The following is a 15,597-nucleotide window of genomic DNA, read 5'->3' on the forward strand; positions in this document are numbered from 1 at the left end:
CTCATAAATAAATTGTTACATGTGTCGAGGCTCATACACACAAGTAAAGATTCACTCTTTATCACATTTAGTGACAGTAGATCACACCATTTATGAAATAAACTTCCCTCTTCATCACTATCATTCTCTGCGGCTGCTCAGCATCGGGATGTGAGCATGTTTTAGATCTACAAATGGTGGCATAAGATTTTGGGAGGTTATATTTATTTGCGGTTAAGGCCCCATCCCTCCATCCATCCATCCATCCAGCCCTCCCTTCCTTCCTCTCCCACTCTCTCACTCTCCCCCTCCCACCCACATGGCTCCACCCTCCAGCAGATATAAGCTGTGTCCTTAATGTGTGCGTCTGTTATGAGCACATATCCCAGGGCTCCCTCTGTGTGGTTGTCTGTCTGACTGATATTCTGTCCGTTAGTCTGCAGTGATTATTTCCCCATAAACGACCACTCAAAAAGGTAAGCACTGCTCTATTCTCACTTTGACTAATGTTTCATATGCTTTTGATTTTAACCTCTACAAGTGATTCAATTGGGATTTATGCAAGAGTTTCCATGTTCATCTGCATGAAAGTTGGTTTATTCCCTTGAGTGAATTGTTTGCCCGTTCTGTGATTTACTATGCAGCCAATCAAGCTTTTAATTGTGTGAATTCAGGAATGCAGAGTCCTTAAACATCCAATTTCTCACTCTGTTAAAACATTTCCATAATCAGATTTGATTAAAATTTTAAACAGAAGTGCTGATTCAAATGAATCAATGTAAATATGAGATATAGACAATAAAAATAAAAAATGTCCTATTTCAAGCCCGAATTCACATGTTTATTCTCTGTAGTTGAAATTACATGAAGTGTCAGTGGTATCTGTTCCCCGCTGCTGATGGGTTTTATAGGGCTCACAGATTTGGCCTTTGATGTGGAGCTAGTTTAATATCTGTGCCTCATCATGGAGAGATCATATTCAGAGTGGTGTCTCTCAAATTTCTGTTTCCCTGTAGTTTAGCTCCTTTATCCAGGTTGACACAGAGCTGTACTGGGATGAGCTCTGTGAGAGAAAGTCTGTGCTAAAGGCAAATATTTCAGCACATTCAAATGTTTTAGGTTTGTGTGTGTTTTTGTGTGTCTGTCTGTGATTGTGTGTGTGTGCATGCAGAAAGCTGAAGCCAAACTGTCAGATGTATGCGACGGGGGCAAGTGCAGCAGTTTGGTGAGAAGAGCCTGCAGAGCAAACAGAGCAGCTCTGTCTCTGTTGCCTGGTTTGCTTTGTAGCGCTCTTTCTCTGACAATAATCTTCAGTTCGAGGCCTCAGTCACACAAACTTTGAGATGATTCACTTGCTACAAAGATAAAATCTCCTGGGTTATATTCAATACTTCGGAGAAGTGTACAAACTGAGGAATGAATCCGAGGCCTAAAAAGACAGAGCAATGATACGTTTATATGGGTTAATGTTAAACGTTATGTTTTCAGGCCTGTCACTATGAGGCTACACCTCAGATGTGATTTGTATGATTCAGAAGTAAGTGTTGAATTCAGATCTTTTGCTTAAGAGCTTCACACTTTCATACCCATACAGTTATACAACCAGAACCCTTTCAAGACCAGAGTCCTTTGGTTGCATGAGTATGAATAAAAAAACTGAAAGAAAAAGTTTTTTCGTGTTATGTGGATTTGTTTTATCACCATGTGGCACCTAACCATGGTGTCTGACAGTTTTCTCTAAGAGTTCTAATCTTTGGCTAATTTTATTCTTGCTTTATTTGGAGGAAGATGACACCTTTTCTCCTCTTGGATGAGCAATATGTCACTTATTTCTACTCTACTCTGATCAGATGTGTTTGATTGGTGTTCATGGACATACAGGAAAATACACATTATGCTGTGTACCAAAGAATCTATTAAACAAGCTTCCAATATCTTTCGATGTTCTGCATTTCTCCTTCTCGCTTTTATTTCTCTTTTTCTCTTCATACTTTAAAACGAATATATCGGCCCTGCATTGACCTGAGATCGTGGATGGTCCTGTGCACAAGGGATGAACTTTCAATGTAGTGCGTGCTTGTATTTGCATGTGCACGCGCATTGCCCCTCCATGTATCCGTTATTTGACAAACTTCAGGAATGTGCAAGACAAAGAGACAAAAGAACCCAATGCAAACCAAGAATGATGGTCGGGTAAAATAGAGGGAAAGAGGCAAACACTTGCTGCACAGCTGTGTCAGTGTGTGTGCGTGTGTACGTGTGTGTATGTGTGTATGTGTGTGTGTGTGTGAGAGGGAGATTTGTTTGAACGGGGACAATCGTAGCGTGACGTGAAGAGGTGTTAATTTTATGAGGTGTGCTCTGTGATAATAGCTGTATTTAGGGAGCCGTGGAGCTGCAAATGTTGTTCCCTGAGAAACCACAGCCTCAGTGCACTTACCAAGATTGAGTGCGAGCGCACCGCTGGCTTAAGTTTGAATTTGTAAATGCTTCTCAGTGCGGGCAGGAAGGCAGAGCGGTTTGCCAAACATGTTCAGTGGGATTTAAACACTAGTTTTTGGTCAGGCTGCCTTTTTTAAGCAAAGCAATGGGGGCAAACTTTTAGTAGGACCCAATGTGGCTGAATAAGTTACTGTTTTAGGTTGTAAATACTTTTGCAGGCACACATAATCTCAAAGCACAAGTAATACGTGCATGTAAGAACACTTAAACCTCAACAGATCCATTGTTCAACCTCAAATGGCCACCACTGGACTTTTCTGTAGCTCTTTTCCCTGCTCTGTTGACAAGGTGGCTTAAAGAGACCCACCGTCTCCCCCTCTGACCTCCACAGCAGTAGGCAAGGTCACTGAGTGGCTCCAGGGCACTGGAGCTGGATGTTTCCAAAGGGGAGAAAAAAGGCAGATGGGCGCAAACAGACATTACATTTATGATGCAAGCATGACAATAATTTAGCTTTTTTGGCACACAATAGCAATATCACTGCAGTCTTTTATCCCCCAAAATAATGGTCTCCCTGCCTTTCTTGAAGAAACAGATACATTTGTTTATTGATTTCTCCTGAAACTGCAGTAAAGCTACACAACAGCGTTCATCGTTAATATTGGCCATGTTACTTCAATTATTGAAGCAAACTGGAATAGAACTCAGCAGAGAGCATACGTACCTCGGCCAAGGCCCATCCGGCCCCTTATGAAACCACTCTAAAATTCTCTAGATCCAGATTTTTATTATTGCCTAGATGTTTTTTTTAATCAAAATCCAGAGTTAATCTCTGTAGAAATCAATGAGAATATTGAAAAAATCCCACAATGTTTCTGAAGGTAGAACAAAATCCAGGATCCCCCCAGTTCACAGTAAAGTTTCATGATAATCTGTGGGGTCTTTTTTGCGTTATCCGGCTTACGAACAAAGAAACGCAGATAAAAATAAGTAATAAACTTCATTATTGAACACAAACATAGATTTTTTTAGGTTTAAAATGAGTTAGATGTTGCTGCCTGATGCTCCCTGACCCCTTTCCTGTAGTGAGAAATCACTAGTACAGGAGGTTGTTGATTCGCTGTATATTTTCTGTCTTTCTTTCTTTACTCTTTATGGAGATTGCGTCTCGCATAAGGTTGGGAGAAGGTTGACTCAGCAAAAACAACAGCTTACAGATATATCACTCCCCGAGTCTTCTAACGTCATACACCTGACGGACAGTTCACTGTGTTCCGCTTGTGTTAAATGTCAGGAAGATGGACATCTGGAAGTAGTCGAGGAAGCAGAGGCACACACATGCTTGTTCATACACACGTGGCACATGTAGACAAATGATGTAGACGACTCTGAGGTTTGCTTATTTTTGAGACTGTCTGGCCCAGGCAGGACATGCTGAGAGCTCAGTGGTGTATGACCAACCACATATGATTCTGGCAGCAGATGTTGAAACCACAGATATTTGTCCCTCTTGGCTGTTGTCTAATGGTAAATGTGTTGGCTGAATGTGTTTGGATGATGGGATGGGATCAAGTGGGTGTGAACAAATTAAGAAAGGGAGTTTTACTTTGCTAGAGGGCTATTCACACAATGGTTTGCCAATATTAGTTTTTACAGCCTGAGCAAATGTTAAAAAGTAGATCCTGGATGGGCTATTTACACATGCCAGCAGGGACAACAGTGTCCAGACTGAAATACATCAACAGCTACAGGACAAATTGCAATTAAACATTCATGGACCCCAAAGAATGAGTCCAAGCAACTTTGGTTATTTTAATCTAGCACCTTATTCACCTCATTAATTGTAATAACTTTGGTGATCCCCAGACTTTTCCTTAAGGACACCTCCATTGCAATTACAGTTTGTCCAATCCTTAACCTTATGACCAAGTAACCACAAAACTAATCACATCCCCATCAGCCTCAGCTGTACTTTGTGTTTAGCACTAGCAAACATTGAAATGAAGCCAGAATATCCTAAATGCAAACACCGACATCTCCCGCTGATGATGTCATTTGACGGTGAGGTCCTGCTGATACACAGGCTCAACCAATCACAAATCAGTCTCAGCTGTCATCATGAGATTGCACTCTGTTGTTATTGCATCAAATAACTAGTTAAAACCAAACTTGCCTGAAAATGACCATTTGGACATAGATTGGTGTAAAAAGGACTACCTTAAATGAAAGAAATCCTGTTGGAGAAAAATGTATTTAATGTGTACTTTGGCTCCATGTCCCATCTGCAGCCAACCACCAGGTGGCGATTCAATGCATTGGCTTCACATTTGGGGATCAGTCATGGCATCCATCTTTACAGCCTATACTACTACATGTTAAACATAGTAGCCGCTGGCGTGCCTGTAGACTTTTCATTTTGTTTAAAAAAAAAACTATGTAGTGCAATAAGATATAAATATGCAATTATATGAAACTCAAGTGATTATCAAACAATAGAAATGGTTCCAACTTGGTTTAAAAAATATTAAGTCTCAAGTAAGTAGTGTCCATAAGTAGTGTCCATTGCATGATTTGTGTGTTTGTGCATTTGTCTACAATTCTTATATATTTTCACAAATATGCATGTGTGTGTCCTCTCCGTCAGCTAGTCAGTGTGAACAGGATGTGAAATGAATCAACACACTCATGGTGAAATCTGCCTGCTATGAAAATGTAGACCATGGAAGCCATTCCTGTTCGTGTCACTGTTACGAATTACCGCATGTCATAGAGTCATCCCTGTGTGAACCAGAATGTTTTACACCAGAGTGTGAAAAAATGTAACTGTAAATCCTACAATTGTGAGAAACAGCTCACATCACGTTACTCACGCCTTCAGGAATACTGTCACATAGTCATAAGTGACTTCATGTTTGTGTAAGAATATAGATGGAGGGATGACGCTAGCACTTAAAGTTGAATGTAAAGGGCATAATAGTCGTCTTTATAGTCACTTTGTTTTAACTGCTGCCTTCTCTTTTCCCATTTAGTCTAATAACAAGTTAAAACATGGAAATTGCTGGTGAATGTTTATGTCAGAGTCTGAAAGTGGCTCGACTGTGTGTACTAGTCACTCACGAGGCAGCACCTATGGAGAAGAATGTACTTGAGAAAAAACGAGCAGGTGAAAATGGAAGGTGTTTCCACTACTCTGCGGTTGCCATGACAATGTTATGGCTTTGCTATGTGACTCCGAACAGACCCTCGTTGTACGGGTCCCTCTGATCTGTAGTTCAAATTTTCCAGCCCTTTAAAAACACCCATCCGTTCACACATACCAACACTGAGCTGGGACGTTCCTAAAAGGTAGAAAAACAGTCTTTTTCTTAAACCTCTCTATGAAAGTTGACATGATCATGTTCGCCTGAACGCTTACATCAAATTTCACATCATATATTATTGAATCAGAACTATCTATCTAATTTAATAAAAAATGTTTTATTGTAAATTGACCCTAAATAGCACAATATCTTGTTTTGTTTTTATCTGATTTCTCCAAACTTTTTTGTTAGGTGGTCAATCTCTAAAATCAAGCCTGAGTTTTAATTATCACTCCTAATTTAACCTTGATGACATATGTAAATAAAACTAGTTTTTTGGTATAATGACAATTGTCCTCTTATTTAGGTTTGGAAATGTTCTTTTTGTGTCATGAAAAATTCTCTGTTTTGCTGTTTAAAAGTAGTGACAATTTCTGGCATGCAATTAGATAGAGGAGGAAAGTTTGCACCTCTTTCACAAAAACATGTCTTGGCTCTGAGTGCTTGTTGTCAGACATGTCTGATTATTTTATCCTTACAACTGTCTCAGTGTCAATGCTTCCCTTTTTTTCTTATCCTCACACCCAGTTCCCACCTCTCTTTCATTTGCTATAAATAGTGGATATACGATTCTGTAGTTTCAGCTTATCTAAAGGACTATCAATGTCATTTGTTGGATTAATGAAATCACTTCTAAAAGATAATTGTACTAATGAGAAAAGTTATAATGGTATTAAAAAATCATATATATCTTCCCCCATCTCCAGCTTCTCAGTTAGTTTCCATTATCTATCTCGTCATACATAGCATCAATCTTTGCAGCCTGGGACGTTAACACAGCCTCTCACAGACAATGGGAAAAGCTAAATGCTAAGGTTCGCCTGTGTGACTCTTAGAGTTTGGCGTTACCGGCCATTTCTGCACTTCTCTCTGCAGACCTAGATCCACTGAGGCCACAGCTTCCGCCCAGTGGTCAAAAATAGGCTCCGGTTCTTTTTGGGAAAAAAATAAATGGCATTCCTCTGGACTCTTCGGCATGTCTGGCCTCTGTCTTCGTGGAAACTAGGTGGGCTTCCTTCAAAGGCCAGTTCTCATGAGGGGAGACAGTGGCACGGCCATGTCAAAATCACCAGTCGACTGAGAAAAGGTGAAAGGGCGGAAGAGATCCAAAGAGCCAGTGATGGAGTCGACAGCGAGGATGTGGTTTAGGATGTAAATTAGAAAAGCTACAGATGACTTGGATGTGATAAAACTGTGAATGAAATCACGGTTGATCCTGGAGAGCGGGAGTAAGGCAGGAGATGCGACAGCTAAGATGGAGATGGTAGTTGTAAAGAATGATTTAATAACAGAACTGAATGTCTTATTCATGGACTGTGGAGTGAAAAACCCATTGTTCTATTAGTGAATATTTTAATCAGAAAGCTAAGAGGTGAATGAGGTACATAGCTGAAGTGCCCAGCAGGACCACTGTGTTTTCTCAGAAATACGTATACTTGTTGGACGAGACGTTTGAATGCTGTAAAAGACTTAATATTAGCAAAGCACGTGAATGGCTTCTTCTTCCTCACTTGTTTTTAGAGTTGTTTGGGTGGATGTATGTTTCTTTTAGTTTGAGCTACTTTAAGTATTTCTTTACTGCTGTTCTCCTTCCTATGTCATCTACTCACTTTACTTTTCTTGTCATTAATCAGTATTTTTACTGTGTTGAGATTGAATTCATGGTATTAATGCAGGAACCACAAGAATGCTCCAATTAATGCCAATGGAAGTGATGTACAAACCAGTGCATTAGCTAGTTGGTGACAGAAAAAATTAACCCACTACCTATAAACTTAAAGTTCAAGTGTCAAGCAAATGAAGTTCAGGCAAATTGTCTTAAAGCAGTGCTGACGCACAACTTTTTAATTTACAACAAATTCTATGTAAATCCTACCTATTGTGTACATTGTCCAAACTGTCCTTTGACAAACGTATAATATTGTGCACATCAGTATGTTACAGGACTGCAGATCTTACCTCTGTAAAGATGAAATGTGGGGCTGCCAACTCAGATAATAGAACTGATTAATTCCCCAAAGTATGAAAGCCTTTTTCAAGGAAATGTAAAAGTATGACGGTTATTTTGATGCCCTCTTGTGGACAACTGTAGAAAGATCCACTCCAGCCCCCATCTGCGTGAAAGACACACGGTTATAATGTCTTGAAAGTGTCAAACTAACACTGAAATAGGAAGGTACAAAGCAAAATATATGGGAGGAAACATTTGCTAAATAACAAAAGGTTATTTCATCTCTATGTTATAGCTCGGAATTAGTGGGTGTCTGATTTGGAACAAAGGCAATCGGATATATGTCTTAAAGTTATTCCTTAAAGGAAAACTTTTCAAAATCCTGTTCTGAATGTTGTTTTAGTGTCACCGCTATTAGTAGAAATTCCTTAAAGGTTATTTACATAGAAGCTCACAACCTAACACATACCAGTGTTGAGCAGACCAATGCATAGTTCCAATGTATAACCAGCAGAGGTAGACAGAGTGTGATCTTGAACTGCCTACACTTTGCAAACAAGGTTCTTGACTTTACTGACTTGCGGAACTCATGATTTTTCAAGAAGTGCTAAAATGTTACCACACTGTAGCATGCAGAACTGAAGAAGAGATAAACCCCTCGCTCATATCTTCTGTTCTTTATCTTCCATTCAGATCTTGGCCATGGCTCCTCTCCCTGCCCCCCTCTCCCTTACTGTGCTACAGCTTGCAGCACTGACTTATGTGTGTGGTGGTGCATACTATGGACACAAGCAACACCCTCAGCCATACCAGCCAGTGCAGCATCACCAACATATGGCCATGGGCAAAGAAGGCTTTCCCCAGCAACAGTACCTTGGAAAAGAGGTGCCTTATATGCAGTATCCACAGTACAGGAAGGAGCTACCACAGATGCCCATGCACAAGGGCAAAGAAAATGCTCGTAAAGGGGGTGGTTATAATGGTGGTCAAGATAAAGGTGAGAAAGATCAATATTTGTGCGTATATTTATCTAGCAAATTTTTTCCAAAAACCAAAAGTTTAGTATATGTAATTTTTTTGATCTGTGTATTTTGTATTATCCACACGTAATAGAAGAATTTGGATTTTCGAATTTACAATTTCACGTTGAATGTGTTTGTCATTCCTTACAGGACAGACAATTCCCAGTGGGGCTGAAGGAATTCCTCAAGGAGAGCCTGGTCCAGCTGGACCACCGGGACCAGAGGGGCCTCAAGGTCCTCCTGGACCTCCAGGAAATGGACAACCAGGACCTGTGGGGCAACCTGGATCTTCTGGTCCACCAGGAGTGCCTGGGATGGGAAAACCAGGTTTGCCAGGGCTGCCAGGCAAGCCAGGAGGAAATAGTGAGGCTGGACCACAGGGTGAAATGGGTCCTAGCGGTGAGAATGGACCAGCTGGACAGCCAGGACCTCAGGGTCCCCCAGGACCACCTGGGCTACCAGGGATAGGTAAACCAGGGATGCAGGGACTACCAGGTCAACCAGGGACAAAAGCAGAACCAGGTCACAAAGGGCTACCAGGACTACCAGGATTACCAGGACCCAAAGGTGATAAAGGAATGGGTCAGCCAGGGCAACCTGGTCACAAAGGTCTCCCAGGGCCCCATGGACCAGCTGGCCCAAGAGGACTGCCTGGTTTTGGAAAACCAGGCTTGAATGGGGCACCAGGCCCACATGGACAACCAGGAGAGAAAGGACATCCTGGACAGCAAGGACCAGCTGGACCACCTGGTGAAGGAGGACAGCCTGGCCCAACAGGGCTACCTGGTCAAGGAAAGCCAGGTCAAAATGGCCTTGCCGGACAGCCAGGGGTGTCAGGTGCCAAAGGACATCCAGGACCACCAGGTTTGCCAGGGAAGCCAGGACTGCCTGGGTTTGGTAAACCAGGGCTCCCAGGACCAAAGGGGGATAAAGGTATGGGTGGTTCACTTGGCCTGCCGGGCTTAAAAGGAGAAAAGGGACACGGAGGGCTGCCTGGTATGCTTGGATCCCCTGGACCAAATGGTTCACCTGGTCATCCAGGTCCCTTGGGACCACAAGGGGCTATGGGTTCCCCTGGACCTAAAGGAGACTGTGGGGAAGGAGGGCCTAAAGGGCTTGATGGAGGCCAGGGTGAACCTGGTCCTTCTGGGATACCTGGTAAGGGTGGTCTGCCAGGAGACAATGGAGAACCAGGGCCAAGAGGACCCCCAGGGCCAAGTGGTGTCAAAGGAGATGATGGACACAAAGGTCTGACTGGTAACCCTGGTCCTTCGGGACTTCCAGGGCTAAAAGGACACGGTGGACTACCCGGTGAAGTGGGACCTCAAGGCCCTAAAGGAATCCCAGGAATGGATGGTGCAGCAGGACCAATTGGGCCTGCTGGTCTTCCTGGGGCAAAAGGAGATGGTGGTCTACCTGGTGTACCGGGAATTGTAGGTGAGGGGAGTCCCGGTATTCCTGGTCCCTTAGGACCCCAAGGAAAAGAGGGACCATTAGGACCCCCTGGGAAACCAGGTCAGCCTGGCCCTCCTGGGCCACCAGGCCCAGCTGGAGCAACTGGACTGTCTCCTGACATGGCTGGAGTACTCTCCGTAATGGGCCCTGGAGTCGACGGTGTTAAGGCTGGTGGTTATGATAAGAAGGGCAAGTATGGCGGCAATGGGGCAGAAGTAATGGGTGTCAGTGGGTTAGAAATGCCAGCATTCACAGCTGTATTAACAACTCCCTTTCCACCTGTCGGCACTCCAGTTGTCTTTGACAAGCTCCTATACAATGGTCGCCAAAACTACAACCCCCAGACAGGAATTTTCACCTGTGACATGCCTGGCATATATTACTTTGCCTACCACATCCATTGCAAAGGAGCCAATGTTTGGGTGGCTTTGATGAGGAACAATGAGCCAGTGATGTATACGTATGATGAATACAAAAAGGGTTTCCTAGACCAAGCGTCAGGGAGTGCAGTGCTACCTCTACAACCTGGAGATACTGTGTATATTCAACTGCCCTCAGATCAGGCTTCAGGACTTTATGCTGGGCAGTACGTGCACTCCTCCTTTTCTGGGTATTTGTTGTATCCAATGTAAAACAACAAACTGCAATGAGAGAGAGGTTTTAGTAAGAACTAAATAGGTGCATAGTTTTGTAAAATATAAAACAACTTAATTACCTGACACAGAGCAGTACTTTTTAATGTTAACAAGCTGTTGATCAATAACAGATATGAGAGGAGAAGATAATGAAGGGTTGTACATACAGCAACGTTTATCATGTAAACCCTTATAGCTGTTTAATTGGGAAATAATAATATTTGTTTTACAGCTTTGAAAACAAAAAGGGTGTGGAAAAGACATTCCATAAAGACCTAAAATGGCTCTCAATGTATTTTTATACAGCAGTGAAAAAAACAACAAGTGTGCAATTTGTAAACACATCAGAGGAATGTGTAAAATTTATGGAAAATACAATTTAATGTGTAAAATTCTAATGATACCATTTTGACAGTGTCAGATTTGGTCCCTGTACCTCCTCAAAACTGGCAGCTACTCCATGTGGCAAGGATGTGAAATACAGTAGGAAGACATTCTAGCAGGATATTCACAATTTTACGTTCACACCTTTGTAAAAATGTTGTCTTTGTCTCTCCACTCTTCACAGTGATGCAGATAATGAAAAGTTTTTGCTTTTGCAGCAGCTTGAGTATTTTAGACATTCATGTAACCTACAAAATGACTGAGGTTTGTTATTTGAGAGAGAATCAAAGTAAAAAGAATGTAATACAATTTTTTGTATTTGTTCATGGATGAGTTAGGGTTAGGTTAAAATATTTTTTTATGCAAAATCACAAAGGTCAAACAAATTTGCGAGTCGAGTGTTTTGGATAGCCACTCCTTTGAATGGATAATAAACACTGCAATACATTTAACCAGACAGTTTGTCTCGATAAATAGAGTATTTCCATAGGTACTAAATACAAGGAAACTTTGATCTGCGAACATGTACAATTGTGCAGCTATGAATTAAATTACTCGACAGAGGTTAAGTTATGTTCCCTTCAATCCTGCTGTTGAACGAAGTCAAACAGAGGAATTTATATGAAGATTTCACTGTATTGTATTTCAAACCAGAATAATTTTAGAAATAAATTGTTTCCTAAAAGATTCTTACTTAATGTTTTTAATTTAATTTTCAACTGTTAATACTCTGTAACTGTTCTTTAAGTCATGATTTCAAGTTGTAACAACTTTATACATAACCCTATTGTAATTGTAATGGCAGCATAATTAAAACATTGACAAATTAAAATGAATGGTTACTATATTTTTTAAATGAAACTCTTTAACAGTGGGACTTCATATGTAACCAGTTGCTCTTGTGTAATTTTTTTTGTGATATAACAAAATTATGTCCCACAGTTTCCTTGGTGGGCTTCATTTAATATCTTGTTGCCAGGTTTGTAAGGAAAACATTCATTTTGCAGGACAGTTATTGGACTCAAAGCAAGTCATGAACATTGCAGCAATTCATAGCAACAATTATGTCAATAATTTATTATTTTATCTGTTGATTACCTATATGCTATGAAATGGACATCAAGCACCAATAGTTTTAAAGGAAAAAATTAATGTTTCTTCTTTTAACCATGGGGCTAATATTTTAAGTGTAACCAATGAATTGTGTGTTAATGTTTAATGTATGTTATTATTGTCTATTGTTGTTTTTCTAAATAAAAATTGTTTAATTAAAACAACCCTTGACTTTTGTTCGGACATCTTTGTTTCAAAGCTGACAGAAGACAATCCATTTGAATGAAGCTGTAATATAAAATAAATAATAATTCCCTGACACTTTTACTGTTAAGGCCACACTATGTGGAAAGGTATGCTGTGCAGCTTAAAAACTCAGCATCATGATGTAACATTGATCTGAGAATATCACTGTAGAGGTCATTATGATATTCATCTTATTATGTATGTATGTATCGTTCATTCGGGAATTAAGGAAATCAAAATCCAGGTCTATCGAAAAACAGTGGGAACGATATCGGTCAGACACAAGATCATCCAACATCATATTGTACTATTTCCATCAGCATAGCAGGCACCTGCCAAGGACCACAGACAAGTACAACAGGTTGGGAACCTGTTGGGAACCTGTTGTACTTTTACTTACGTCATCCTTCATCAATGTGAAAGACTTTATGTGAGGGCCACTGTAAATAAACCAACAATATGGGTACTTATTCAGTCATAAATATCGTAGAACATATATAATAATCCAGTGTTTTTTTCACACAGATTTGAAGTAGAGCACAATCTACAATTTCTGCTGGAACTTGTTTACTTATTCATTTATTTTTTTATTTATCTATTGTCACCATAATTGATAAGTTTAATTTCAATTGGGCATTTGAAGCTATAACAGCCATGTAATACATATATCCCTGTATAGATATAGATATGTTTAACATAAAATGTGTAATAAATGAAAAAATTACAAATTAATCTAGTGTCATGCTCTTCAACATCTCTGTTTTGTGCATTCAGATCAAATTTCAATTTCAGTACAATATTCACGAATGAATGTGTTTAATAATGTGGCCCTGCGGCAAATGGCGCAGGTCAAATCCCTATGTTGACAGCAGAGCGGAGAAGAGCGGATGAGTTTATCCTAAACCTGTGTTGCAGGAACATTGAGCAGATGTCGCGGCTCAGATGACGAGAGGGGAGCAGATGCTGATGCTGCGGTTGGAGGACTTCCGGTTGTGTGTTTGTGTCTGCGCATGCGCGGACCCGTCGGCAGCATCTTTTCATCCCATCTTTTGTTTGCTCAAATTTAAGCAACGAGCTCGAGCGCACGTAAAGGAAAACACAGCGGTAAGCTTTGTTCGTAAGATATGTTTGACCTTGTAACGTCTGTACTGGCGACAAGAAGACGCCAGTCCTCATGTTCAGTGTGTGTGTTTGTGTGTGTGTCTGTGTCTGTGTGTGTGAAGGGAACGCTGAATCAGGTTAGTTAGCAGCAGCAGCTAACCTGCCTGAAAACTAACAATTAGCCTGTAAGCTAGGTGTGAGCATTATAAAGTGTCTGCTGTAGTTCTTATGGGTTTTTAAACCTAAACCACTGGTCTCATGTGTTTCTTATATTCTGACGTGAGCAGATGAAAAGTGTCAAATGTTGCGTACCTAAACAACGAGTATATTTATTATGTTTAATATATTGCCTTAGAGAAAAACTAAGATTAGCAAAGCTTTATTTCAGACGTATAGATAGGTGCATGCCAGTGTAAACTATTAAGTAAATAAATAAATGACAAAATATAAACAGAACATGAATACAAAGATTCTATGATCAGATTCATTCCAGTGTTTCCAAACACAAGATGGGTCGTGTTATTTAAGGCCTTTACCATCTGCAAGTGAAATGTGAGGATTTGCTGCTTTTCAATTGTTTTCACTATCTTCTGGTTTTGAATTGCAGTCAAAACAAAAAATTTGAAAATCTTGCCCTCTGTAGATACAGTTTTCACTTCTTCCTGACATCTCATGTATACTGGCAGCTCTGGTTCCATCATGTTCTGCCTTTGTGTTTTGTTTTTTTGTGTGTTTCGTCAGGTTTCTCTCAACATGACGTCACGTGTAGGTCCAAGACCTGGTGGGACCAATGGAAGTGAATTTAAACTCAGAGAAAGGGGGACCCCACCTTACCAGATGAGGCAAGGCAACTACATCTGATCTTGCTTGCTAAAAGCAAATGTTATCTTCAAATTGAATTACATAACCTGTTATCCCTCTTTCCATTTCTCAGTGCTTCCCTTAAGTCAGAGGTGCGGAAGTTAAACTTGGTTCACCTTCTCATTTGGCTGCTGGTTGCTGCTCAGGTGGTCGTCAGCCACTTCAACCTGGTGTCACATGACATAGTGTCCATGCCGTACCAGTGGGAGTACCCCTACCTGCTCAGCCTCCTTCCTCTGGTCGGTAGCAGTCTTTCACTTCCAAAGAACAATATCAGTTACCTGGTCTTGTCCATGATTAGCGCAGGGCTGTTCACCATGGCACCTCTTATTTATGGTGGAATGGAGATGTTTCCTGTCGCGCAGCAGCTCTACCGTCACGGAAAGGCCTACCGCTTCATTTTCGGATTCTCCGCAGTGACTGTTATGTACCTCATCATGGTGGTTGCTGTTCAAGTGCACGCCTGGCAGCTGTATTACATGAAAAAGCTGCTAGACTCATGGTTCAATGCCACAGAGGAGAAGAAGAAGAAATAGTGGAGCGATGAAAGTTGTGACTGGGAGAAACTGTGTTTTCATCTTAATTTATAAATCTGTTATGAAACTTATTTAGTCATAAATATCATAGAACATATATTATAAACCAGTGTTTTCTCACAAAGATGCAAAATAGAGCAACATTAACAATTTATGCTGGAATTTATTTATTTATTTGTTTATTTATTGTCATTTATGGATAAGTGTAATTTGAATTCAACCATCCTTGCACCCTCTATATCACTGGGTCAGGACTGCTACTTTAATTCAAATTGAGAAAGTGGTCCTTTAGGAGCAGGACTCATTATCAAATAAATAGGTTGCTTATAAATACATAGGCTTCTACTGTTTGTGTTAAAGTGACATTATTTTATTTAGTCTCCACATGTGCTTATGTTTGCTCCTTCATTACGTCTTCCTCTTTAAATATCATTTTTATCATTAATAAAGGAAGTAACCCACGGTAACTGCATGTATTGTATTATGTTTTCAGGTATTTTACCTCAGCATCAGATACCCAGTCTGTGCACATGGATAAAATATTCATTGTAAACAACATAAATACAAAATAAA

At 40.6% G+C, this 15,597-nt stretch overlaps 2 protein-coding genes across 2 annotated transcripts; both read left to right on the top strand.

The window, feature by feature from the left end:
- The first annotated feature begins 378 nt into the window (after positions 1-378).
- Positions 379-12,442, top strand: col8a1a (collagen, type VIII, alpha 1a). Its single transcript, XM_062401951.1, has 3 exons — positions 379-455; positions 8,425-8,728; positions 8,904-12,442. Exons 2-3 carry the CDS (start codon positions 8,434-8,436, stop codon positions 10,838-10,840), a joined length of 2,232 nt encoding a protein of 743 aa, XP_062257935.1. The 5' UTR covers positions 379-455; positions 8,425-8,433; the 3' UTR covers positions 10,841-12,442.
- A 1,078-nt stretch (positions 12,443-13,520) lies between these two features.
- Positions 13,521-15,596, top strand: jagn1a (jagunal homolog 1a). Its single transcript, XM_062402881.1, has 3 exons — positions 13,521-13,630; positions 14,369-14,469; positions 14,562-15,596. Exons 2-3 carry the CDS (start codon positions 14,381-14,383, stop codon positions 15,022-15,024), a joined length of 552 nt encoding a protein of 183 aa, XP_062258865.1. The 5' UTR covers positions 13,521-13,630; positions 14,369-14,380; the 3' UTR covers positions 15,025-15,596.
- Position 15,597: the final 1 nt, after the last annotated feature.

This window comes from Platichthys flesus, chromosome 13, assembly GCF_949316205.1.
Source record: "Platichthys flesus chromosome 13, fPlaFle2.1, whole genome shotgun sequence".
Taxonomy (NCBI): domain Eukaryota; kingdom Metazoa; phylum Chordata; class Actinopteri; order Pleuronectiformes; family Pleuronectidae; genus Platichthys; species Platichthys flesus.

What these genes read in the sequence shown, in the direction of transcription:
- col8a1a (XM_062401951.1), top strand. Translation starts at nt 8,434, where the DNA reads ATGGCTCCTCTCCCTGCCCCCCTCTCCCTTACTGTGCTACAGCTTGCA. An exon ending in TAATGGTGGTCAAGATAAAG is followed by an intron (nt 8,729 to 8,903) that starts GTGAGAAAGATC and finishes CATTCCTTACAG; the next exon opens with GACAGACAATTCCCAGTGGG.
- jagn1a (XM_062402881.1), top strand. Translation starts at nt 14,381, where the DNA reads ATGACGTCACGTGTAGGTCCAAGACCTGGTGGGACCAATGGAAGTGAA. An exon ending in ACCCCACCTTACCAGATGAG is followed by an intron (nt 14,470 to 14,561) that starts GCAAGGCAACTA and finishes TCCATTTCTCAG; the next exon opens with TGCTTCCCTTAAGTCAGAGG.